Raw genomic sequence first — 25,721 nt, forward strand, 5'->3', positions numbered from 1 at the left:
CCAGCCCCCCGGCCCAGGGTTGCAGAGCTGGGGAGAGAAGACCCCGTAACTCGGGGCTGTAAAAACCAGCAGGGACTGTGGCTGAGGGGCCGGGAGGCTGTGGGAGACCCAGGCAGTTCCTCTTAAAGGGCCGGTGCACAAACGTACATCGTCTGAGCTCCAGTGTTGGGGGAACCGGGGACATATGGGAGGAACGGGATCGTCTGGCATCGGGGCGGGAACTCGGGGCGGCTTTCTCCCGGATGGAGGAGCTGGAAGGGGTCGTTGTTCCTGTGCTGGGACCGCCCCCCTTTCCCCCCCAGAGCGGGCGGGCAGCCATAGCTGAGTTTCTATCAGCCCGGGATGATTCCCTGAGACCCCGCCCCAACCAGCGTGCGGCCCCACCCAAGCTGTGCCTCGGCCTCCCCTCCTCTCCCTTCCCTCCCCTCCCCTCCCCTCCGGCTCTGACCTCACCCCCACACCATGTGCCCTGCCAGCCGGGAGACCAGCTGCCAAGTCCTGGCCCCTCCCCTCCTGGGGGGCTCGGAGGGATCCTTCTCGCTGCCCCTCCGTGGACCCCTCTGCCCCAGGGAGCCCTCCAGGATTGTGGCCCCTGCACGCCTGGGGGTGTGAGGCCCCTCCTGGGCTGTGGGCCTCCGGGGGGGGGGGTGGAGGGCACAGGGTCCCAGACCCCACTGGGCGCCCAGGGCTGGGTCCCAGCCATGCAGGCCCCTGGTCAGTCCAGCTGCCCAGGCCTGCCCAGGGCCCTGCCCAGAGCCGGCCTCAGCAAGTGCTCCCCTGGCTGAGGGGCCCCAGGAAGCCGGCAGCGGAGGTGCTGAGCCGGGCTCCCTGCAGGGAAGGAGACCGGGTTGCTGCGTGCGGAGTGAGCTGTGTGCGGTGGGCCAGCTCTCAGCCGCCAGCCAGCGGTGTTTTCTCCACGCGGGGCCGGGGCTCTCTCGTCCTGGGAGGGTGTCATGGGGGCCGTGGGCGGGGGTTGCCCACCCCGGCAGTTCCCCTTCCAGGCTGCTTCTGCTTTGTAAGGAGCAGCGGGAGGGGGAGGGCCCTGGCCTGGCTGCGGGTGGCGTCAGGGCTCCCCCAGGGCAGGGGGACGGGACGGGGCACCTGGGTCCCTGACCCCCTCCTCCCACAGGACCCAGAGCAACTCCTAGAGGGGGGCCTGCCCGCAAGGCATGGGGGCTCCCTACCCACATGGGGAAGGTGACCTTCGGGCCCGTGAGTCATTGCGGTGGGGGCGGGCTGCCCGGTGCATTATGGGAAGTTTAGCACTTTCCCCACCAAGGTCTCCAGAAAGGCTCAATGTCCCCGGGGATGGAGCACCTGGGTGGGGCTGCAGGGGGTGAGGGTGAGGTGGGGGTGCGGGGTCCCCCAGAGGGGAGCGGAATCCAGGGGAGGCTCTGCATTCATCCAGCTGCTGACCTCTGACCTGGGAGAACTGGGGGGTCTGCTGACCTCTGATATGTGAGAACTGGGGGGTCTGCTGACCTCTGACCTGGGAGAACTGGGGGGTCTGCTGACCTCTGACTTGGGAGAACTGGGGGGTCTGCTGACCTCTGATATGTGAGAACTGGGGGGTCTGCTGACCTCTGACCTGGGAGAACTGGGGGGTCTGCTGACCTCTGACTTGGGAGAACTGGGGGGTCTGCTGACCTCTGATATGTGAGAACTGGGGGGGTCTGCTGACCTCTGACATGTGAGAACTGGGGGGTCTGCTGACCTCTGACCTGTGAGAATGGGGGGGACGGGGTCGGTCTGCTGAGGGAGGAGCTGGGGCCTGGGACAGCGGTCTGGGGGTGCAGGGCCTGAGGGAGGCCGGGGCCTTCCGGGGTGGGGTGGGGAGAACGTGTATTCCTCGGGGCCAGGCACACAGCGCCGTGGACTGCAACAGCCTCTCCGTGGCCTGTGGCCCGTCCTGCCCCCGAAAAGGAGGCTCTGCCTGGCTCCCTCTGGGGCCTGAGCGGGGAGTCTGGGGCGTGTCTGACAGGGAGGCCCGCGCCCCGACGTCCTTCCTTCGGGACCTGGAACGCAGCCGAGGGCTGGAGCGCAGGTGGCCTCAGTGCTCACGAGAGGTGCCGGGGGGGGGGGGGGGGGGGGGGAAGCCCGAGTGCTCAGCCAGCTGACCTGGGCTCGGGGGGCCGGCGCCGGTGAACTAGGACACCGACCGCTCTGTGAAACCACAGGCAGGGTGTTCCCCCAGAGGGACGGGCGGCGGGAGGGTGTCAGCCACCAGCTCCCGGTGACACTTCTGAAAGCCCTTTCCTCCCCCACCCCCCTCTCCCCCCCCGCCCCCCTTTCTCCCCCTGGCTTTCCCCTGCCCCCCCTCTCTCCCCCTGGCTCTCCCCTGCCCTCACTCTCTCCGGCCAGGCCCAGGGAAACCCCTGGGAGCCCCCCCCGTCCCCCCCCCCCCCCCCCCCCCCCGTCCCTGACTGGGCATCACCGAGGCCGACACTGGGAGGAGCTAACAAGGCCCCTGGCCGACAGCTCGGCCGAGCGGACAGACTGACACGGACGCAGGCTCGCGCCACACGCGGCGTCACAGCCCACCCAAGGAGGCGAGGTGCACAGCGTGTCCCACATGCGACCGTCTGACCTCCAGTCACGGCTGTGGTTGCTGTGGTTGGCGGAAACGCGCTGACGATGTGAAAGTGCGGGAGTCCGCACCCCACGGTCACCGCTGCGTTGCCCACCGTCGCCAGCTGGTGGCCGCAGCCCAGGGGCCCACCAGGGCGGATGGACAAACGGGCGACCCAGCCACCAGGGACGGGACGGCCCGGAGGGGTCAGACCACAGAGCAGCGGGCAGCGGGGGCGGTGTGACGGGGCAGAGGCTCCGTCTGGGAAGGTGAGAACGTTCTGGAGGGGACGGTCGCACGGCAGTGTGGATGCTTAGTGCACCGAGCTGGGCGTGTCCAAGTGGTTAGCAGTGGATGTTTCGTCCCGGCCGGTGTGGCTCAGTGGGCAGAGTGCCAGCCAGTGGACCGAAGGGTCTCGGTCGGGTTCGATTCTGGTCCAGGGCACGTGCCCGGGTTGCAGGCTCCCCCCCGGCCCCGGGCCCTGGTCGGGTGCATACAGGAGGCAACCCATCGATGTGTTTTTTGCACATCGATGTTTCTCTCTGTCTTTCCCTCTCTCGTCCACTCTCTCTAAAATCATTGGAAAAACATCCTCGGGTGAGGATTAAAAAAAATTGAACATTTTATTTTAAAATATATTTTTATTGATTTCAGAGAGGAAGGGAGAGGGGGAGAGAGAGAGAAACATCTATGGTGAGAGAGAATCAGGGATCAGCTGCCTCCTGCACGCCCCCTCCTGGGGATGAAGCCCGCCACCCGGGCCTGTGCCCTGACCGGGGATCGAGCTGTGACCTCCGGGTTCATGGGTCCACGCTCAGCCACGGAGCCACGCCAGCCCGGCTCTCCTGCTTTCCTTCATAAAACCTTTACCACGCCCCACCCGGGAGGATGGCCACGTGGTCCTCGAGGGCTGGGAGCAGGGCACGCCCTCCCCCTGTATCTTCTGAAACGTGGCTCTGGGCACGGGTGACGGGGGTGAAGGGCGCGTAGACTCCCCGTGGGGAGATGATGGAGGTGACACGGCCCTCCAGGGCGCTCACCAGGCCCACGGCCCTGCCTATGGCCCCACCTGTGGCCCTGCCCACGGCCCTGCCCACGGCCCTACCTGTGGCCCTGCCCACGGCCCTGCCTATGGCCCTACCCATGGAGGTCGGGGCCACGGAAGCAGGTGGCCTGGGGTGTCGTCACGGGAGGCTGCAGACCCCCCGGAAGGTACTTAGCCCTCTCCTCCCCCCAAACCCCCTCCTGCCCAGTCAGGGACCTGAGCCCGGGCAGGGGACAACCTGGTCCTGGAGGTGGGGTGCAGCTCTCACCCCAGCTGCCCCCTCAGCCCCCGCCGCCCGGGCCCCCTGGCAGCCCCGCGAGGACTCGGCACCCATGACAGAGGGTGGGATCGTGCTTACCACCTGGACCCACCACTGGGGTGCAGGGAACCCCTACGTGGGGTGCAGAGGGAGCGGGCCCTGCATGCGTGACAGCTGCCTGTCACTCCGGGCGCCGGGCTTGGCGGGCGATCTCCCTCACGGGGGCCTCAAGGGGCCGAGGTGCCCCCACCCTCGCTCCCCAACCGTGGGCGCTCGGGCGGGCATGTGGAAGGCGGGGGAGCCGGGCTCAGACCTGCACACGCTCCAGGCCCAGCTTTCGAGGTGCTGCGGGACCGCAGAGTGGGGCGCCTCCCGCTGTCGGGCCTGGATACGCGGGGCGGCGGCCCTGGCTGTGCCTCGGACCGTCCTGGGTCAGGCTGGGTGCTGGGCCCAGGGAAGGGACCCCTGCCCTCGCTCACCCCGAACCCGAGACTAGCCTTGGGGCGGCGGGCGGAGGGAGGTGGCCGCCTGGGGCCGCTGTGTCCGGGGCCTGTGTTTGGGTGAGGCCCCCGGTCAGGCGGGGGTGTCTCTGGGTGTCAGAGGCAGAGCCCAGGGTCGCAGGCCCCCCGGACGGGCCCCGGAGGACAGCTGGGCTATACCAGGGGCGGGGTGGGGCAGCGGGCGCCGTCTGGGGGCCGCCGTGCCCGCGTCCTGTGTGTTCTCTCTCGGGAGCTGAGGCTCTCGGAGGCGGGCCTGCGCTGCCCGCGCTGCCCGGAGGCTGGTCAGGAGCCGGAGCCCCCCTCGAGGGCCCCTTCTGTCCGGGACGCCAGGCCTGCGTCGTCGGGCCGCCGGGAAGGTCTCAGGAGCTCAGAGGTGCTCCCGCCGGCCCGGCCCTGGTGTTGTCAGAGGGGAAGTGGGCTGGGCCGCTTCCTGTTGTCTCCCAGGCAGAGTGACGGGCCCAGGTCACAACCAGAGAGCCCGCACCCCCTCGGTCAGCCCCCGGAGTCTGGGCCGGAGTTTCAGGCGACAGCTGGTCCCTGCTGCTTCCTGGCGGCGCCCAGCCCGGCCCGCCGACGGCCGGGAGCGCTGGGCCGGTGAGTCCGCGCTGGGGAGGGGCGGCAGGGGCGTCTGACAGCCGAGGGGGGTTCTTGGGGAGTCACAGCCTGAGGCCTTCACCAGGGATCCCAGGTGTCAGTGTCCCCACGCTATGTGGGCAGAGGATTTGGGGTGCCAGAACCTCACCCCCAGACTGTCTCCTGCTAAGGTCTCCCTTCTGCTGGTCAGGGCCAGAGTCGGGGCTCCAGCAGGGCTCAGGAGCCTCTGGGGCCCGAGGCCTGGCGCTGATGCGCGGGGTCGGGGGGGGGAGGCGGGGGGGGGGGGGGGCTGGGCGGGTATGAAGCAGCCGCTCCCTGTGTCCAGGGGCCGCGGGGCCCAGGGCTGGAGGCGGGAAGAGGGGAGACGGGTGCGAGCACAGATCTGGGGCTCAGCCTCACTGGTGCCGATGGAAATGCGTGTCTTGAAGGGCGTGTTAGACCCGATGAAAACGGGGGGGACAGGAGGTGAGCCCCACGTGGGGCGGGGGGGCGAGGCAGGTCCGCTCACCGGGCCGGGGATGCGCGCTGGGGCTGGGGAGCCAGCGGACACGCAGGAGCCGGGCCATCGGAGCCGCGTGCCCCAGGAGCGGCCGGGACCGCTCCCCAAGGCGTCGGGGACGAGGGGACGAGGACGGTGGGGTGACAGCGTGCTGATGCGAGGGGCTCGCAGTTGGCGTGTCCCCGTCTGTGTGAGACGTTCATAGTAAAAACACGTGTGTGGGCCGACAGAGGGACGTGCTGCAGGCACAGGGCGCGGAGGCTGTGGGCGGGCGAGGCCTCCCCGACGGCTCGTGGGGACGGGGGTTCGGTGGGACGGCACCTGGCACCTGGCCGCGCAGGTGAGCGTGGGGGGCGGGGGCGGCCCACGGGGGGGCAGCCTTGGGCAGCGGTGGTGAGGCTGGGAGGAGGGTGTCCCGGGCGGGGAGGGGGGCGGGGGGAAGGGCTGTGGCCACCCTCACCCTCACCCTCGGCGGCTGGCGGCTCCCCGGGCACCAGCCCAGCTGCGTGTCCCCTCCCTGGGCCGAGTCAGGGCCATCCCACGGGTCTGTCACTCTACCGCCAAGACCCGCCTCCGTGGGACCCCACAGGTGGGGCGGGGGGGCTCGGGGTGACGTGAGGGGAAAGCGGGCACCGGGACCGGGTGAGGCCAGGAGGGCAGCGTGCGCTGGGCGTGGGGGACGCAGGGCTCCGCCTGCCGGCCTTGTCCTCCGACGTAGCGTCCAGGGGGGAGGCGGGGGGAGGCCCGGCAGGAGGGGGCGCTGTGCCCGCTGGGCAACCTGCTCCTCACCCAGCCCCCTGCCGGGACGGCCACGGGCACCGGGCGGTGGGGACGCCAGGAGGACATTCGACGCGGGACCCACTGAGGCTGGCAGGCCCTGGCCCTGGCCCTCCCGGCTCCCTCACTTGGGGGCATGGACTTGGGAGGGAGCAGGAAGTAGGGGGGCGACAGCGGAAACGGGGTCACCGGCGTGGGAAGTCCTGGGAGGAGAGCCACGTGTCCCAAGTGAGGACAAGCTCTGTGGAGTGTCCGCCAGGGAGAGGGCGGCGGGGCAGGTGCCCTGGGCGCCCACCACGGTGAGGGCGGGGCCTGGGCCCCGGTGTTGGGGGCTCGGGGGGCCTGGGTCCCCGCTCAGGCTGCGCTGGCCCCGGCTGCTCCAGCTGGGCCTTTCTGCTGGGAGGCGGGTTCTCTCGGTGGGGTCCCTTTCTGCCCCCCCACACGTCCAGCCTGGCCGTCGGGGCCTGAGGTCAGGGCTGTGGCCCCGGTCTGGGCATCAGTGCCCGGCTCTGCCCGGGACCCGCTCGCCCACGGCCTGCCCTCAGGGCGGCGCTGGGAGGGGAGGGAGGTTTTCAGTTGGGCCCCACTTCCTCCGGCTTTTGTGGAAGTGCCATCTGGCCCCCCCGCCCCTCCTGTCTGCGGCAGGGAGGCAGGCAGTGGGCCGGGCAGGGCTAGCCTCCACCTTCAGCACACCCCACAGTGCAAGGGGAGCAGCAGGCTCCCCCCCAGCCCCTGCCCCAGCAGCGCGGCCTGTCTGAGCGAGGAACTCGGGGGCTAGGCCAGTGGCACCCCATGCTTTGGGTGGTTCCCAGGTGGGCAGCTCCTCCCCTGGGGGCCCAGCCCACGCGGCCTCTCCCCTTCCCTCCCCCAGAGCCGCTGGGTCTCCTTTGGGGGCTGCATCTCTGGCTGGGCTGTGCGTCCCCCCGGGCCTCAGGCCATCATCTCCTTAGAGGGCAGAGCACGGCAGGTGGGCCTCGCCACGGAGCCCAGGGTGGCCCAGGCCCCGGCCTGCAGCCGGCAGGCGTCTAAACTGAGACCCGAGGGCGGGGGCAGGGTGAGAGAGGCCTGTGACCTCCAGGCCCTGTGATCTCCAGGCCCTGTGACCTCCAGGATCTGTGGCCTCCAGACCCTGTGGCCTCCAGGCCCTGTGACCTCCAGGCCCTGTGGCCTCCAGACCCTGTGACCTCCAGGATCTGTGACCTCCAGGCCCTGTGACCTCCAGGCCCTGTGACCTCCCAGGCCCTGTGACCTCCAGACCCTGTGGCCTCCAGGCCCTGTGACCTCCCAGGCCCTGTGACCTCCAGGCCCTGTGACCTCCCAGGCCCTGTGACCTCCAGGCCCTGTGACCTCCAGCATCTGTGACCTCCAGGATCTGTGGCCTCCCAGGCCCTGTGACCTCCAGGATCGGTGACCTCCAGGCCCTGTGGCCTCCAGGTCCCTGGGGGATGTCAGTCACTTGGCGATGGTATTTCTAGATTCTTCTTTGCCTTGGCCCTCACCTCGTGTGCATTCGGTCTGACCTAGAATGTCTGGTGAGGGGGCGTCTGTGGTTTCAGGTAAACATCAGGCTTCCTGTGGTTTGCAGCTGGTGGAAATGCCTCTCGGAGGCAGGGCCGGGAGGCCCATCGCGAGTGTGGGCAGCGGGCCCCGCGGCGGGGCTGCCCTGGGCAGGGGATCGGGCTCAGAGCCAGGGCTCGGCCTGCTGGCTGCCTCGTGGCCCCGAGACCCACGGCCGGCCCCGCGGAGCAGGACCCAGCAGCTGCTGGCTTGGGCTCACCTACAGCCTCTGAGGGTGGAGCCTGTCTCGGGCGCCTGTGGTTCGGGACGGGAGCCGGGGGAGGGGAGACGGCCGCTGAGTGCCCACGGGGCCTGGGTTCCTTTCACAGGAGCACGCTGGGACGTTCTTTCCGGCGGCAGGTGCTGTGCATCTTGGGAAATGGTGGCCACATTGTGCCGGTCCACGCTGCCATCGGCAGGGGGAAGGTCCCTTCCTCACCCGCCTGCCGAGCCAGGAGGCGAAGGGACTGCCGCTTGAGCTTCTAATTGCCTTACTTGTGGGGCTGCGCTGGTTTCTCCTGTGAATTACCTGCTCGTTGGCTTTGGCACTTGTTGTTGTTGATTTGTAGGCGCTCTTTATATATGAAGGACACCCTGCGGCATCCACAGGATACGTGCAGGACGTGACTCGTCATAACTGCTCACTCACCGCTGTCTCATTGCCTTCGCTTGTGATTTAATCCCATTTCCCTGAAGCGATTTCAACCTACTTGTTCTCCAGGTCATTTTAAACCCCGAGTGAGCTTCGGAGCAAGGCCGACAAGATGTGATGTGCCCTGGGGCGCTGCTGAAGAGCCTCCCCGACACTGGACCCGGCAAACATGCCAGGTGAGAGCCCGGGAGCTTCTCCGCAGGGCACTTCTCTCGGACGGTGACGTTCCGCCAGGAAGGGAGCATGCGGCCCTGGCCCAGCGCTCAGTCGGTTGGCACATCGTCCTGTGCACTAGAAGGGTGCAGGCTCAGTTCCGTCAGGGCACACCCCCCGGGGGCATGTCCCAGCCCCAGTCTGGAGGCAGCCAGTCGACGTTTCTCTCTCACATCCATGTGACTCTTCCTTGCTCTCTCCCTTCCTCTCTCTCTAAAAATCAACAAAAGCGTCTCCTCAGCTAAGGATGACAAAGCAGCATGCAGCCGGCTGGCATGGCTCAGGGGTTGAGTGCTGGCTGACCTATACAGGGGTGGGTAAACATTTTGACTTGAGGGCCACAATGGGTTCTTAAACTGGACCGGAGGGCCGGAACAAAAGCATGGATGGAGTGTTTGTGTGAACTAATATAAATTCAAAGTAAAGGAGCGGAGGGGAGAGCAAGAGAACCCTCCGCTCTTTCGGCTCCGCGGGCCGGATAGAACAGCCGAATGGGCCGGATCCGGCCCGCGGGCCGTAGTTTGCCCACGGCTGAACCAGGAGGTCACGGTTGGATTCCGGGTCAGGGTTGCGGGCTCGATCCGCAGTGGGGGGGGGGGGGGGGCGTGCAGCAGGCAGCTGATCCGTAATTCTCTCATCACTGATGTTTCTCTCTCCCTCTCCCTTCCTCTCTGAAATAAATATGTATTTTCAATGAGCATGCCAAGGACACTCACACGAACTCAGAAACGACCAAGCCGGAGGCTCTCCCTCGAGGCGTGCAGAGACAGCCCCTGTGTGTCCTTGTGACGGACGCGCAGGCAGGCCCGGGGCCGAGGGACAGCCGGGCTTCAGGGCGCGTTCGGGCCTCATGTGGCGCCTGTTTTCTGGTGACGGACCCGGGGCCGAGCCAGAGCTGTCACGATGCCCACGGAGCCCCGGTGTGGGGGGGGGCGGGCAGGCTCTCCTCGGCACACCCAGGGCTGGGCGCCAGATGGGCACAGAGAAGGGACGGGGCACGGGAGAGTGAAGAGCAGAGGCCGAGGGCCCGGCCCCGCGTGGCCCGAGCGGGTGTTGTGGGTCTGAGCTGCACAAGGCCCCGTGGCCATGCCAGGGGTGGGCAGGGGGCGCAGGGAGGGCCGGGGGCTCCCAGAGGTGGACGCTGGGCCTGCGTCTGGGTTTTTTTTTCTTTCTTTTTTAAAATTTCACATAAGAAGGGAGAGGGAGAGATAGAAACGTCAATGATGAGAGAGAATCATGGGTTGGCTGCCTCCTGCACGCCCCCTACTGGGGATCGAGTCCGCAGCCCGGGCCTGTGCCCTGACCTGGAATCGAACCCGGGTCCCTTCCATGGCAGGCCGGCCCCGTATGCACGGACTAGGGCCGAGTCTTACCGTTTCTTTCTTTTTTTTTAAATATATTTTATTGATTTTTTACAGAGAGGAAGGGAGAGGGATAGAGAGCTAGAAACATCGATGAGAGAGAAACATTGATCAGCTGCCTCCTGCACACCTCCCACTGGGGATGTGCCCGCAACCAAGGCACATGCCCTTGACCGGAATCGAACCCGGGACCCTTCAGTCCGCAGGCCGACGCTCTATCCACTGAGCCAAACCGGTTTCGGCTCTTACCGTTTCTTAGCGTCTCTGCAAAGGCTCCTCCGCCCAGCCTCACGCCGTCTCTGTCCGCAGGAAACCTCACGGTGGCGGGCGCCTGCGGGGCCAACGGCAGCACCGCCTGCAACGTGTCGTTCGAGGAGAGCCGGGCGTTCGCCGTGGCGGTGTACGGCGGCGTGTGCGCCCTCGGGCTGCCGGCCAACTGCCTGACGGCCGGGCTGGCGCTGCGGGAGGCGCGGCGGGGCAGCGTGCTGGCCGTGTACCTGTGCGGCCTGGCGCTCTGCGAGCTGCTGTACGCCGGCACCCTGCCGCTGTGGGTCCTGTACGTGCAGAACCGCCACTGCTGGACGCTGGGGCCCTGGGCCTGCAAGGCCACGGCCTACGTCTTCTTCTGCAACCTCTACGTCAGCATCCTGCTCCTCTGCTGCATCTCCTGCGACCGCTTCGTGGCCGTGGTGTACGCGCTGGAGAGCCGGGGCCGCCGCCGCCGCCGCACCGCCGCCCTCCTCTCGGCCGCCGCCTTCCTGCTCGTGGGGCTGGTTCACTACCCCGTCTTCCTGATGGACGCCAAGGGCACCTGCTTCGAGACGCTGCCCGTGAACGGCCGGGTCGCCCGCTACTACTACACGCGGTTCGCCTTGGGGTTCGCCCTGCCGCTGTGCGTCATCGCCTTCACCAACCACCGCATCTTCAGGGCCGTGGGCCGCAGCGCCGGCCTGAGCGCCGCCCGGAAGGCCCGGGTGCGGCACACGGCCATGGCCGTGGTGGCCATCTTCCTGGCCTGCTTCGCCCCCTACCACCTGGTGCTGCTGCTCAAGGCCGCCGCCTTCTCCTACTACGGCGGCGACGAGGACGCCCTGTGCCGCCTTGAGGCCCGCGTCTGCACCGTGTCCGTGGCGTTCCTGTGCCTGACCACGGTGAACAGCGTGGCCGACCCCATCATCTACGTGCTGGCCACGGACCACTCGCGGCAGGAGGTGTCCAGGATCCGCAGGAAGTGGACGGCGTGGTCCGCCAAGACGGGGGCCGCGAAACTCACGCGTTGGAAGGACTCGGAGGAGAGGCCGTCGCCCGTGTCGCTGGCTGGCAGCTGCCTGTCGCCCGGGCCCGCGCAGCCCCGCAGGGCACGGCCAGGCGCGTGGGCCCCGCTGGGCGCCCTGGAGAGGCCGCGGGAGGAGTCCTGCTGAGCCCGGGTCCCGCGGGGGAGGCCGGCCGCGCGGCTTCCCCGGCCGTGGGGCCTGCCCACCAGTGTCCGTGGCGCCGCCGTGATGGCCCTCTGGAAGCCGCGCCCCCGATTTCTCGTTCCTGGAGCCACACAAGCCTCTTCCCCTCGGGTCCCGGCCCGGCTCTCCCACGGGGCCCAGGGCAGGCGGCTGTGCCAGGCGCGGGAGCCAGGCAGCCCTGGCAGGCAGGAGGCCCCGTCATCCACAGCTCGCTTGGCGGTTAGCTGGCACATGCCGGCACCGTGGAGGTGCCGCGTCAGCACCCAGTGAAGACTTAAAGAAATATATGTATATATTGATACATTGATGTCAGAGAGGACGCGAGAGGGAGGCAGAGAAACATCCATGATGAGAGAGAATCGTGGATCGGCTGCCTCCTGCCCGCCCCGCACTGGGGACCGAGCCAGCAACCCGGGCCTGTGCCCTGACCGGGAATCGAACTTGGTGAACCCCTGAGCCACGGGCCAGGCCAGTGAGGACTTCATTCCTAGGCTTTCTGGTGGGCGTGGCTCGGACGACCGACGGTCCACGGTGGCCGTGCACAGGGAGCTCGCTTAGGCAGAGCCTGGTCACCGAGGGCCCTCGCGGGGGTGGTTGGCTCTGTGCGGAGAGGTCTGACGCTGAAGGCCGCCGAGCCCCCGGGGAGCTGGGGGGGGGGGGTGCCACGTGTCCTCCGGAGGAAGCCCAGGGCTCCTGTCACCTGGCAATGCTGCGACGTGACCGCTGCCACCGGGGCTCCAAGGCGGTGGGGATCCCTTCGCTCCAGGCTTCCCGGGCTCGCCGTCCGGAGAGCAGCCGAGGGCTGGGACTCGCTGAATCGGAGCAAGTCCTTGGCCTCGAGCCCCTCACCGGCGCAGGCGGAGCACGGGCCGGCCTGCATGCGGCCAAGAGCAAGGGGGCTCCCCAGAAACCACACGGCTCGGGTCAGGCCCAGGCTGGCCCCCGACAAGCCACTTCTGGGCCACGTCACACCACGGCCTCCGTTTCCCCACCTGCACCAGGGCCAGCGACACCTACCTCACCAGTACCTCTGCCTCGGGCACCTCACAGCTCGCAGCACAAGGACCGGCCCGGGCCAGGCCCCTCCCTCACCAACCCCCCCCCCCCCGCATCCCTGTTTCGGGGGGTCCTCTCCCAGGAGGCCGTGCGGGCCGTGTGCTCAGTTACGGTCTCGTGTCTGGAAGGCAGCGCTGGTTGTCTGTCTGTCTTCACCGGGAGAGGCATTGAGAAGGCACATTTAGAAATAAAAACGGGATGCATGCATGTCAGTCTCAACTTCCCGTTTAAATGAAATAATGTCGTTTTCCCTTTTAGAGTAAAATTTCCCTCTGGGCCCTGGCTGGTTTGGCTCAGTGGATAGAGCGTCAGCCTTCGGACTGAGGGGTCCCGGGTTCGATTCCGGTCAAGGGCATGTACCTTGGTTGTGGGCACATCCCCGGTGGGGGGTGTGCAGGAGGCAGCTGATGGATGTTTCTCTCTCATCCATGTTTCTGGCTCTCTATCCCTCTCCCTTCCTCTCTGTAAAAAACCAGTAAAATATTTTTTTTAAAAAAAATTTCCCTCTGGGGCTCCCCGGGAGGCCAGGCTCGGGAGGGGGCGAGCGCCCCGGACTGTCTCAGGGGTGGGCTGGAGCAGCTAAAGCGGCTTGTTCTCCCGAGTCGGGGCAGGAAGCCCAAGACGGAGGCGTCTGGGGCCGGTTCCCCCTGGAGGCTCAGGGGTGCCTGGGCCAGATCCCCTTCAGCTCTGGGGCTGCCGGCCTCCCGCCCTCATCTCTCCCGGCTCCCCCTCCTCCTCTGTGCCCCTATTATTTTATTTTATTTATATATTTTTATTGATGTCAGAGAGGAAGGGCGAGGGAGAGAGAGATAGAAACGTCAGTGATGAGAGAGAACCACTGATCAGCTGCCCCCTGCACGCCCCCCACTAGGGATCGAACCCACAACCCAGGCATGTGCCCTGGACCGGAATTGAACCTGGTACCCTTCCATCCACAGGCCGGTGCACTACCCATTTAGCCACACCGGCCAGGGCTATCTCTTCTATTTATTTAAATTAAGTTTTCTGGGGTGATCTGTAAGTTTCAAGGGTACAGTTCTCGAAGGCGTCACCTGTGTATCTGTGGTGTGTGCCACGCGCCCCCACGCTTAGCCATGAGCTCATTCGCCGTGACTGTATTGCAGTCACAGCCACAACCTTTGGCCTTTCCGGCTGACTGGTTGCTTCTGGAAGCTCGGCAGCCTCGTGGCATCTCCCTCCCTCCATCCCTCTCTCCCTCTCTCCCTCCCTCGTTCTCTCCCATCGCCCCCAGTTCAGTCACTCCCTCCGCTACCCTCTGCCGCGCCCTGTGGTGACCAGCTGGGGAGGAGGCGGCACCGTGAGCTGTGAGGTCCGTGCGGGGAGCCCTGAGAGCCGCCAGCTGTCCCCCCACGGGAGCCCGCCACCCACGCTCCTGACTCTGCCCACAGGTGTGTCCCCGGGGACTCCTGGGGGACAGGCCACCTGCGACTGATTCGCGGCCGGACGCCCATCTCCCTGGACAAGACCTGCTCCCCAGCAGGCCCTGGGTGTTCCTTCCCCGGATCCCAATGCGCGAGCCGCGGCCCGCCAGGCTCCCGTGGCGTCTGCCGCACTCACACACGCACGCCCCGTGTTTAATAAGCCCTCGACCAGCCTGAGGGCCTTCACCAGACCGCTCCAGCTCCACAAGGACATCTGCAAGTCTGGGGCTCCCCCGCCCCCCACACTATGGTGGCTGGGCCCACAGGCCGCACACCTGAGGGACCCCTGGCGGAGAGGCGGCCCCGCCCGGGGGGGGGGGTGGGCTCAGAGGGTTTGGCAGGGAATTCTGGGCTCCCATCCTCTGGGTCCCACAGGAGGTCACGCCAGGGAAGGGCCATGGGGTTCTGCCTTTGCTGGACCCCGGGGTGCTGACCACACCGGTGGGTAGATGGCTGTGGGCCGGGGGTGCGGACGCTGGTGGGGCGCTCCGTCCTCCCAGGGAAGCGGCCGGCTGCCTGCTGTTGCTTCCACACCCCGAGGATGCTCCCTGCGCCCGGCTCTCTCGCCCTCCGTGCCTCAGGTTGTCTGCCTGTAATTTTTTTAAATATGTTTTCATAGCCCTGGCTGGTTCGGATCAGTGGATAGAGCGTTGGCCTGCAGACTGAGGGGTCCCCGCTTCGATTCCAGTCAAGGGCCCCCAGGTCGGGGTGCATGCAGGAGGCAACCAATCAATGTGTCTCTCTCATCCTTGATGTTTCTATCTCTCTCTCCTGCCCCCTTCCTCTCTGAAATCAACACAAATGTATTTTTAAGAAACTTTAAAAAATGTTTTTATTGATTTTAGAGAGGGAGAGGGATAGAGAGATGGCACGCCCCTTTCTGGGGATCGAGCCCACAACCCACGCATGTGCCCTGACGGGGAATCGAACTGGTGACCTTTGGGACTGGCCACTGTCTCTGCCTGCAGGGCTGTGGGGACACGCGTTGAGACCGAGCGTGTCCTCTGCTCAGGCCGCGCGGACACAGAGGACCCGGGTTCACCTCCCCAGGGGTCGGTCTTTCCCAGAATCCCAGGGTGGGCACCCGAAGGCCGTGTGTCCCGGGGCCCCTAGAGGGCGCTGGCGGCTGGGAGAGCCCGGGAGTGTCCGATGCAGCCGCTAGTGGGCAGCGTTCCCGGGGGGTTGCTGGCCCAGCTGCTGCAGGGAGGGCGTGGGGAGCCGGGCCCCACCCTGAACCCCTGGCCGCGAGCCACCGGGTCGAGCCCTCGCTGAGACGGGGAAGAACCCCAGAGCCTGACCGCAGTGCCAACCCGCAGGGCCCGAGAGGCAGGGAGGGCGTCAGGGCTGGGTGCAGGCAGGAGCGGGGGAGGGAGCCTAGCCCACGCCCGGGTGGGTGGGGACAGGGGCAGGGGCAGCCCACCCTCCTGAGAGGCATCAGCTCACACCTGCTGACCGCCCCCATCACGCAGGAGGCCCCGGGCTTCCCATCCAACACGCGGCCTCCACACCCACTCGGATGGCCAGTCAAATCCAGACACTGATACCTGCGCCATGGTGCTGGGGGGTGTGCGGTGGGGCAGCTGCGGTGGAAAACGGTCCAGGGCTCCCCAGATGAGCAAACACGGAGTCATCGCACTCCTTCCAGTGGACCCCCTCCCGTCCATCCCCTCCCATGCCCCGCCCCCTTCCTGTCCCACGCCCCGCCCCTCCTCCTGCCCATCCCCTCCCATGCCCCGCCCTCTTCCTGCCCATCCTCTCCCATGCCCCGCCCTCTTCCTGCCCCCCCGCCCCGCCCCTCCTCCTGTCTATCCCCTCCACGTCCCGCCCCCTCCCAGCCCCTCCCCCTATGGTACTCTCCCGCTCACATCCCTGTCCCGCCTCCAGGAGGCTCGCGCAGGCGCAGTAGGGCCGCGCGCGGAGACCTGGGAGCCGGCGGGGGCGGGGCGGAGGGCGCGGGCCCAACGGCCAACGCGGCCGCGCGGGAACTCCAGCAGCAGGCCCCGCCCCCGGTTTGAACCAGAGACCCCGCCCCCGAGCTCAGCCAATCAGCGGGCGGGGCTGCCGCGTCTGGCGGCCCTTTGTGGGCGATGAGTGGCCCCGCCCCGGCCCCGCCCCCCCTCGGCGCAGGCGGTGCGGACGGCGGGCGGCCAGGTGAGCAGCGGGTCTCGGCTCCCGGTTTCTCCGCCTTGGGGGGCGGCGGGGCCCGCGGGAGCGGGGAGGCTCGGGTCTGGGGAGGCGGGGAGGCGGCACGTGGTCGCCTGGGGTCTTTGGGTGGCGGGCCGGCCTGGGGGCCTGGGGGGGCGGGCAGCCTGGGGGCCTGGGGTGGCGGGACGGCCTGGGATCCTGGGGGGGCGGCGGCGGCCCGGGGTCCTAGGGGTGCGGGGGGCAGCCCTGGGTCCTGGGGCGGCGGGGGGTAGGCGCCCGGAGGAGGGACGCGATCTTGTGGATCTCTGCCCCCCACCCACCGCCCCTCCTGCTCCATTTTTACCCAAAAGTAACAGCTCGTGGCTCTGGTCCGGCCTTTTTAGATAGAGACCCGCTGAGAGGGTTTGCTGGGCCGGGAGGCGGTGCCTCCGTAGCGAGGCCCCCACCTGTCTCCTTCCCGGGGCCTTGGACCAGGTCGGTGCAGGCTCCCCCATCACCCAGGAGACCCTCCGTGAAGTCGGTGGGGACTCGGGGCCGACGCGCGTCCCACTGACAAAGTTACAGCTCGACCAGGTGCCCTGTGGCTGCCCCTCCTTTCCCACCCACCCACCCACCCAGTCACCCTCCCACCCATCCACCCACCCAGTCACCCTCCCATCCACCCACCCAGTCACCCTCCCACCCACCTACCCAGTCACCCTTCCATCCATCCATCCACCCACCCACCCAGTCACCCTCCCATCCATCCACCCAGTCACCCTCCCATCCATCCACCACCCACCCAGTCACCCTCCCATCCATCCACCCAGTCACCCTCCCATCCATCCACCACCTACCCAGTCACCCTCCCATCCATCCACCACCCACCCAGTCACCCTCCCATCCATCCACCCAGTCACCCTCCCATCCATCCACCACCCACCCAGTCACCCTCCCATCCATCCACCCAGTCACCCTCCCATCCATCCACCACCCACCCAGTCACCCTCCCATCCATCCACCCAGTCACCCTCCCATCCATCCACCACCCACCCAGTCACCCTCCCATCCATCCACCCAGTCACCCTCCCATCCATCCACCCAGTCACCCTCCCATCCATCCACCCACCCACCCACCCAGTCACCCTCCCATCCATCCACCCACCCACCCACCCAGTCACCCTCCCATCCATCCACCCACCCACCCAGTCACCCTCCCATCCATCCACCCAGTCACCCTCCCATCCATCCACCCACCCACCCAGTCACCCTCCCATCCACCCATCCATCCACCCACCCAGTCACCCATCCATCCTTCCATTTATCCGACCGGCCGCCCTTCCGGCCGCCCTTCCACACACCCATCGTGTCGACCCCAGCGGGGGGCTAGGTCCCCCCCTAACCCGCAGTCCTTGCAGAATGAGTGGTGGCGGATGTTGGCCATGGGACACTTGAATTTCCTCTCTGGTCTCTTAGTGAAGCTCCATTCTGCTGAAACATGATGCCTTACAAAGTGGCACCTCCCCGGGAGCCGGAGGGCAGGACAGCCTCCCGCAGCCCCGTGGGTGCCCCCCCTTATTTCTCAGTTTTGGTTGCCTCGTACACGGATGCTAAGGACATTTTGCAATGGCTTCCTTGCTCCAAACTGTGGCGGGCCCAGCTCTCTCTGGTCTGGGAGGGCCGGAGCGAGCATGCGGCCTCGGGGGTCTGACGCTGGCACTCTGCCCGCTTCCTGGCAGCCTCTCCAGCGTCCCAGGCCGGTGGAGATGACAGGGGAGGGTGGGCTGCCCTGTCCCGGACCCCCTGGCAGGAGCGCTGTCTGCTGTGGCTCCTGGTGCCGCCCGCAGTCAGCCTGGGACGCGGCCCAGCTGTGACTCGGAAAAGTACCAGCAGCTCGAGTCCAAGCTCCCAGGCCAGCTCAGCTCCACGTCTTCAAAAGCTCATTGTCCCCAAAATAGGGCTACCAGGAAGAGCCCCAGGTGAAGGCTCCCGTGCCGGGAGCTGTGGTGCCCAGCCGCCTTTCTCTGCGGGCTGTGTGCTGCGCGCTCAGAACGCCGACCGGACCGACCGAGGTCACTGTCCTCTCCAAACGAGCCAGGAAAAATACGGAGGTTACTGTCTTATCGCCTTCCTGCCTACAGCGGCCCCAGGGGCAAGTCTGGCCACGTTTTACGATTAAAGTTGAAATTCAGCATGAAAAGTTGGAGATGACCTTTGCAGGTTTAGCCTGGAAGGAGGTCAGGGCCGTCCCCTCAGCTGGCGAGGGGAGCCTGTTTCTCTCCAGGTAACCAGGGCCTGGGCTCCCTGGGGGCTGCCCGTGAGGATGTCAGCCCACCGCGGGTCGGCCTCGCCTTGCGCACGCCCGTCTCACCGCGCCGGCGCCCTGCTCCTCTCTGATGGAGGGTTCCACAGTGGATCTGACTGGCACAGACAGAGTCGCGTTGCCTTAAAAACCTGAGGCCCGTGGGGTGCCTGGCAGCGGCTGGAGGTCACGGTGATGGGTCAGGTCAGAGTCGGTCCTGTGCCCGCCCTCCTGCTCAGAATCCGTTCTGCGTTCCCATTAGCCTCGCTGAGATTGGTGTGGGGCCTGGGTCCCCTCTGCATGGGGGTGCCGCTCCCCAGGTGAACCCAGCCTTCCGTCTTCCTCTCTGTCCGGCCAGCGCCTGGGCGGAGGCGGCCTCGGGGGCCGTGCACGCTGACGGGGAGAGTGGCCGTGGGATTTGGACATTTAACTAGACGCGCGAACTGGCCGATCCCAGAGGTAATGGCCGTGGGTAAGACCCAACGTGTTGTTCATCCTGAACAGGGAGCTGGGCTCTGTGGTCGGGCCGGCCTGGCGGGAGGGTGACGGCTTTGCCGAGAGCTGTGCTGGGCCAGGCCCACTGAAGGGACGGGTCCCACCTCCGCCCCGAACCTCTCCTGGTCCCTTCAGAGCCACACCCGGCTGACTTTGCCCCAGCACAAGTGTAAGAGGAGCGTGGCCCTCCCAGGCCACCTCTGGGCTCGGCCGGGTGACCCCACAGGCTGCCTCTGAGTCGTCCGTGCGGCCCCTGCCTGCTGGTCACTGAGTGAGCAGTTGCTGAGGACGGTGAGGGGCGATGTGGGGCCGCGGGATCGGAGCTCTGATGTGCGCCCTGGGCGACGTCCCACTTAAGCAGCGAGTGGCAGGCTCCTCTCGGCTCGGTTCGTCCGTCTTGGTCACCAGGTGTGACGTAGGGCAGCGGCTGAACGGCGCCAGCACTCACGCTGGTGGGCGTGCTCTCAGCGGCTCGGCCAGCTTGCCCGCTCTGTGGGCCGTGCGCACAGTCCTGTGGGGCCTCCGTTTGTTCCTGCTTCTTCATTCGCCATGTTTTGAGATTCATCACGTTGCCTGCGTCGTGGTGGCCTCGGTTACCCATGACCTCTGGTGGGGACAGGCTGGTGGCAGAGGCCCGTCCGGGGGCGAGGTGGGCTTGTGGGGAGGAGCAGTGGGGAGCACGGGCGGGGGACCCGTGCTGGATGGGCCAGAGCAGGGGTCCCCAAACTTCTTAAACAGGGGGCCAGTTCCCTGTCCCTCAGACCGTGGGAGGGCCGGACTATAGTTTAAAAAAAAACTATGAACAAATTCCTATGCGCACTGCGGGCCCGGGACGCGTCGGCTGCTAAGCAGGACAGGCAGCGGCACCCGGCGGGCCGGATACATGTCCTCGGCGGGCCGCATGTGGCCCGCGGGCCGTAGTTTGAGGACCCCTGGTCCAGAGGGAGGGCGGTGCAGAGAACCTGGTGTGGGGAGGGGGGGGCTGCTTCCAGTGGGCAGCTTGATGGGGTGCACGGGCCTGGAACAGCCCCTCCCCAGTCCTGGTGGGGGCTCCGAGGAGTCCGTGCTGGGCTGTGGGGGGGGCGGGGGAGGTGAGAGCCCCACGTTTGGACGTTGGGGTGAACGTGCAGTGTCGCGAGTGGCCGTGACCTTGCACCTGACACGGCTGTGTGATCAGCAAGAACGCAGGTGAACTCAGCTCCACAGACAGAGAACGCAGGGAGAACCCGGAGATGGGGTCCCGTCCGGGCCCGGGGGGTCCACTGCTTTCCGAGCCTCTTCCCAGTAGTCACCGGAGGACGGCCACCAGACGTAGAGCAGCTAGTTCAGAGCTGCGGGAGGCCCCACCCTGCTTGGCAGGCACGCAGGCAGGGGAGGAGAAGGGGGCTCAGGGCGCCGTGTGACTGCTGGGGGACATTGCGTCCTCTGGTGGGCCCTCGGCCGGAGTGGGGACGAGGCTGTGGCCGCAGGTTGTGGGCCTCCAGGCTGTCCTCCCAGAGAGACCCGCCTTCCTGCCGTCTCAGGTCCTGCTGCGCTCGGAGGGTCAGCCGGCTCTGCCGTCCACCGGCCCTCGTGGCACCCCACTCCTGAGTGGGGCGGGGACTAGTTATGCTAGTGCAGTCGTCAGGCAGAGGCGGGACGTCAGCTTTTGTGGAAACACTACCGAGAGCCAGAGCTGCAGAGCCCGGCCTGGTGTCCGATGTCTGACACCATCTCCTGCTCAGCACAGGGGTGCGTGTGGGAGGGGTGCGGTAACTGGTGAGTAATGACCCCAGGATACACGGCTGCGCACGCGACCTCAGCAGGGGGTGCGGGCTGTGCGCGCTGGCCTGGCCGCTCAGACAGGAAACGTGAACCTGCTACCGGAGGGACTGGATTGGTCTGATGAGCTTGGTGGTAACTCATTGGCGTGCGCATGGCCCCTGCGACGGTGTGAGGGCTAGGCCGGACGACAGTGCTGTCGCTGTGTGGATGCGTTCGCCCTGCTTGCCGTTCTGGGGGAACGAGTCTTGTAGGGGAATAAGCAATGGTCACTCAGGTTTTTTGTTTGTGCGGGTTCTAGGTTTTTTTTTTTTTTTTTTTTTTTTTTGATTTAAAAATTATCCTAGTTACATAGTAATGAGCATACCATAAATTAAATTGGACAACACTTTCATATGTCATCTGTATATTAAGATAAAATGCACTACAGCTATAATCAGTTTAAGCGTTATGAATTACGTTATTATACATTCAACATTGTCTAATCTATACACAATGGTTTGAAAAAGGACCTGGTTATGAATGAGCAATTCATGAAGCTCATACATTATGGACTTTATAAAACATGCATAAATTAAACAACCACTTGTCCCGTATTAAAATACTTCAGTGACATATCAGTAATATCTAGGCAAAGGCTAAAGAACTAATTATGATGAAATTACTTTTTATTCAATTATTTTTGGCATCATGTCTGTTGCATTTCTGCTTTCTTTTTTTTTTTTTTTTTCCAAATTTTTATTAAGGTATTATATGTGTACATATCTTACCATTGCCCCCCCCCACCCCACTCCCATACCTGCCCTCACCCCCCAATGTTTTGCATCCGTTGGTTACTCTTATATGCATGCATACAAGTCCTTCAGTTGATCTCTTATTTCCCCCACCTCTCCCTAACCTTACTGCTGTAATTAGACACTCTGTTTGATGCTTTACTGCCTCTGTAACTATCTTTTGGTTCATCAGTTTATAATGTTTTTCGGGTTCTAGGTTTTTAAGTTGATTTTTAGAGAGAGGAAGGGAGAGGGGAGAGAAGTATGGATGTGAGAGCGAAACAAAACACGGATTGGCTGCCTCCTGCCCGCCCCCTACTGGGTCCGAGCCTGCAGCCGGGCCTGTGCCCCGACCGGGAACTGAACTGGCGACCCACATTTTGGTGCACAGATGACGCCCACACTGGCCAGGCTGTGGCCACTCGCATTTTAAAACCCCCTGGGTGGTCACAGATCTGAATCTGCTGCATGTGTGTGCGTGTGCACGTGTGTGGTTCTGTGCCCTTAGCAGGGCCTAGCTGTGGCCCCACCGTGCAGACCTGTCTGGCCAGCCCACCGTCTCCGTCTCCGTCGGAGTGTCGCCGCCGCGGAGTCAGCGCGCCCGCCCGTTCTTTGAGATTGGCTTTCTCACGCGGCCGTCCCCGGGGCCCCCGGCCACTCCCATTGCTGGGCGGGGGGCGTGGTGTGGGCCCGGAGAACCCTAGCCACGCCGGTGCGAGCCTGTTCCGTGGTCAGCTCTGAGTGCAGCGGCAGTGAACGTGCCGGTACATGTTTGTACGTGGACGTTGGTGTTCATTCCGGGTTAAATGCCCACGGCCGCTGGAGTTTCACTCGCTAAGTACACGGGAGTGAGGTCGGGGGTTGAGACTCAGAGGACAGGGCCCTCTGTCTGAGGACTGGCACGGGGGCCTTGCCAGGGGCTCCTGGAGGGAGGGGGGCCTCAGCCCCTTCTTCCTTCACGGCAGACCCATCGCCACCCCTCCCGGGACTCGCCCTCCAGCACCTTCACGGAGCCACAGGCTCGGTGTTTTTAAAAAGGAAATCCACTGACTGGCAAATGCAGGGTGTAACCCTCACGCACAACGCGAGTGAGTTCTCTGGAGTCAAGACGTTGAGCTCCTTGACCAAGTTGGGAAGAGAAACGTAACGCGGTGGGGGCGCCTCTTCTGGAACGGGGAGCCCCGGGTGGGAGGCGCCCCCCACGGTGCTCGGCTTTGTGACCCCAACATGTCAGCTGAGAGCGCTGGTGGCGGCAGAGCCACCCTGAGCGCCCAGGCCCTGCAGCCAGCCCTCTGGGAGCCCAGGCACCTGCCCGCAGCCTTTGTGTCCCTGCAGCGCCGGCCCCCATGTCCCCAGGGCCCTGGAGAGGGGCCTGGGGGGCAGACAGGGCGAGGCCCGCTCTCCCCAAGGTGAGGGTCCTCCGGGGACTTGGGGGGGCGCGGCCTGCAGGTTCTCTGCCCCTCTTCACAGGGCTATTTGCGGGTTGGGGTGGGGCGCCTCCCGGTGCGGTGCAGGCGGCTGGCTGGTCAGAGGAAGGTGCGCCCTGCCTGGCGCAGCCCTGGGCTTGTGCCTGCAGCTTCAGCCCAGCCCCTCCGCGTGTGCCTCCGTTTCTAGTCCATTGTCTTTGTGGTGGAGACGGTTGTGCGGGGTCAGAGGCTGCGGTTCGCGTGCGCACTCCAAGCTCTGAGTGGCTGTGCGTGACGTAGACGGGCTCTGGAAGCGGCTCTGGTCTCCACCCCGCGCCCCGGCCTGGCCCGGCAGACTGGAGGGGCTCCGGAGGGGGCTAAGGGTCTTCCTCGGTCTCCGCAGGACTCGGCAGGATGTTCGCCCGCGGGCTCAAGAGGAAGTGCGCGGAGGGCGAGGACAGCCCCCCGGCCGCGCCCTCCCACAGCCTGCAGCGCCAGTCGCTCCTGGACATGTCGCTGGTCAAACTACAGCTGTGCCACATGCTGGTGGAGCCGGACCTGTGCCGCTCGGTGCTCATCGCCAACACGGTCCGGCAGCTGCGGGGGGCCGTGAGCCAGGACGGCGCCGGGCGGGGGCCACTGGAGTGCCTCGTCTCCACCGAGATCCTGTGTCGAAGCCCCTGGGAGCAGCAGGGGGGGCACTCTGCTCCCGACTCGGGGGGCGGCCCTGCGCCAGACCTCCTCCCCGAACTGTCGGGGGCCCCGAGTGCGCAGGCGCCCGGGAGCGCCCCCAGCTGCGTGTGGGAGGCGGCCGGCCCCCCGGAGAGCAAGGCCAGCTTTCAGAAGTCGCTGGACCAGATATTCGAGACCCTGGAGAGCAGAGCCCCCCGCGCGGGGGAAGGGCTGTTTGCGGACGTGGACGGTCCCTACTACGACCTGGACGCCGTGCTCACGGGCATGGTGGGCGCCAAGTCAGTCCCTGGCGACGGGTTCGAGACCTTGGCCTCCGCGGGCGCCCCGCCCCCTGGCTCCAGCTGCAAGCGGGACCTGGGCGAGCTGGACCACGTGGTGGAGATCCTGGTGGAGACCTGAGCCTGTGCCCTGCCCTGCTGCCCGCACATGGCCTGGCACCGCCTGCCCACGGGCAGCCCGCCGCGTGACCACCAGGACGCCCCGGGGCGGCCCGTCTGCCGCTGCTCGCCCTCCCTCCCTCCCGGCCAGGCTGGGCGCTCTCAGCCGGCAGCTCCCGGAGGTCGTGGCCACCGGCTGGACAGCGCCTGCCTTTCCTGGGTGACATTTCAGAAACTGAGTTTTCTACGTTTTGGGCACCATTTTGGCATAAGATATATTTTGTAAACTTTTTATTATCCCTAGACTTTCTCAGCTATTTTCTTAAAAGTATATTTTTTCTATGAACATCCTCTGCTGCTAATAGAACCGTCTGTGACCTGAGCACCTGCAGGTGGTGTGTTTCCTTCCCAAGGTCACTCCCTCCCGAGTCGGGCTTCTCTGTGAACTCACTGGAACCGCCCCACGCGCTGCCACGGCCCTGAGGGCGGCTCACCTGCTGAGGGAGCCAGCCCACCTTCCAGCTTGGCGGGAAGGAAGTGTAGAATCCGTAGGGCTTAATGGATGGCAATCCTACGTAATAAAAGGCTAACATGAAAATCGACCGAATGGCGCACCACCGGTCGCTATGCCGCGCACTGAGGACCACGGGGCAGACCTCAACGCAGGAGCTGCCCCTGGTGGTGTGCTCCCACAGGGGACCCCGCTCAGCCAGACGCCGGGCTCACGGCTGGCGAGGGAGCCTCCTGCCTCCGAGGCAGCGCTAAGGACCCCGCGGGGGATGTCTGACTGCCGGCTCAGGCTCAGGCTCAGGCTCACTCCCTGCCGGAAGGCAGGCATCCCCCGAGGGGGCAGAGGGCTGCGAGAGGGCGGAGGCCGGGCTGAGGAACCCCCCACCCCCAGTGCACGAATGTCACGCACCGGGCCTCTAGTTTATATATAAATGTTCTTGGGGGCAAAGGTCAGATTGCTGTCTGGCCCTCATGGATCTTCAGACACCTAAGGGGTCTCTGGTGCCCCGAGGACCCAGCGCCGGCCACGGCATACAGGCCTGTGCACACGCCGCTGTTGGCGGGCTGGGGCCATGCCTGCGCCTGCTCTGGTCACTGCCGGGACCCGCTGTCAAGGTCAGTTTACACCTAGGGTTAAAGGAACGTGGGCACGGGGCATCGATGGCCCCTCGGTCTTGAGGGAGTTGGTGGAGGGGTTGGCGGGGGACACCGCCTGCCCCTCCTCCTCTCTCCAGCTCACAAGGGCGCTGCCTCCCCACACGGTTCCTTCCTGTCTCGCCCGCTTGTCTTCCCTCCCTGCCCCTCACCAACAAGGTTGCTTTTCCTCGGGCACGCGATGATTTCGTGCCAGTGCCGTCTGCGCTTGGTCAAAGGTGACTCAGCGAAGTGGGGGGCGCAGTGCCCACCAGGCCTCCTGAGGGCCCGTCTGCTGGCTCAGCTCCAGGGCCCCGTGGGCGGGGAGGACTGTCACTGGATGTTCAGGGGGCAGTGGGACCACTGGGCCAAGGATGCGGGCGCCCCTGGAGCCAGCCCCGGGGGGACCCCGTCAGGCTGGGCAGCAGGAGGGTGTGGCCCTGAGCAGCCGGTTGCTCCCTTCAGGCTTTGAAGTCCTCCCTCTTGTGGGTCAGTGGTTCCAAGTGTGTGTGTCTAGAAGCAATAAACCAGCCGTTGTGTCAGCCGGCATTTCTGTCTAATAGATCCCGATTAGAAGTAGCTGCGGGTCTCTCTTGCCAGCCTTCAAAGTAGAGGCACCCTGAGTGGACAGGGAGGCCGGCAGGCTCGTGGCTTCTGGCTTGGGCT

General features: G+C 65.8%; 2 protein-coding genes across 2 annotated transcripts; both read left to right on the forward strand.

Moving 5' to 3' along the window:
• Window positions 1-4,842: 4,842 nt before the first annotated feature.
• Window positions 4,843-12,810, forward strand: GPR132 (G protein-coupled receptor 132). Its single transcript, XM_080651313.1, has 3 exons — window positions 4,843-4,967; window positions 8,522-8,628; window positions 10,336-12,810. The coding sequence occupies exons 2-3, from the start codon at window positions 8,622-8,624 to the stop codon at window positions 11,445-11,447; spliced, it is 1,119 nt and encodes a 372-aa protein (XP_080507439.1). The 5' UTR covers window positions 4,843-4,967; window positions 8,522-8,621; the 3' UTR covers window positions 11,448-12,810.
• Window positions 12,811-16,069: 3,259 nt separating this feature from the next.
• On the forward strand, window positions 16,070-25,603 carry CDCA4 (cell division cycle associated 4). The gene is made up of 2 exons (XM_080659442.1): window positions 16,070-16,132; window positions 23,246-25,603. Exon 2 carries the CDS (start codon window positions 23,257-23,259, stop codon window positions 23,932-23,934), a length of 678 nt encoding a protein of 225 aa, XP_080515568.1. The 5' UTR covers window positions 16,070-16,132; window positions 23,246-23,256; the 3' UTR covers window positions 23,935-25,603.
• The last annotated feature ends 118 nt before the right edge of the window (window positions 25,604-25,721 follow it).

Source organism: Plecotus auritus (assembly GCF_963455305.1).
Source record: "Plecotus auritus genome assembly, chromosome: 1".
In the NCBI taxonomy this organism is placed as follows: Eukaryota; Metazoa; Chordata; class Mammalia; order Chiroptera; family Vespertilionidae; genus Plecotus; species Plecotus auritus.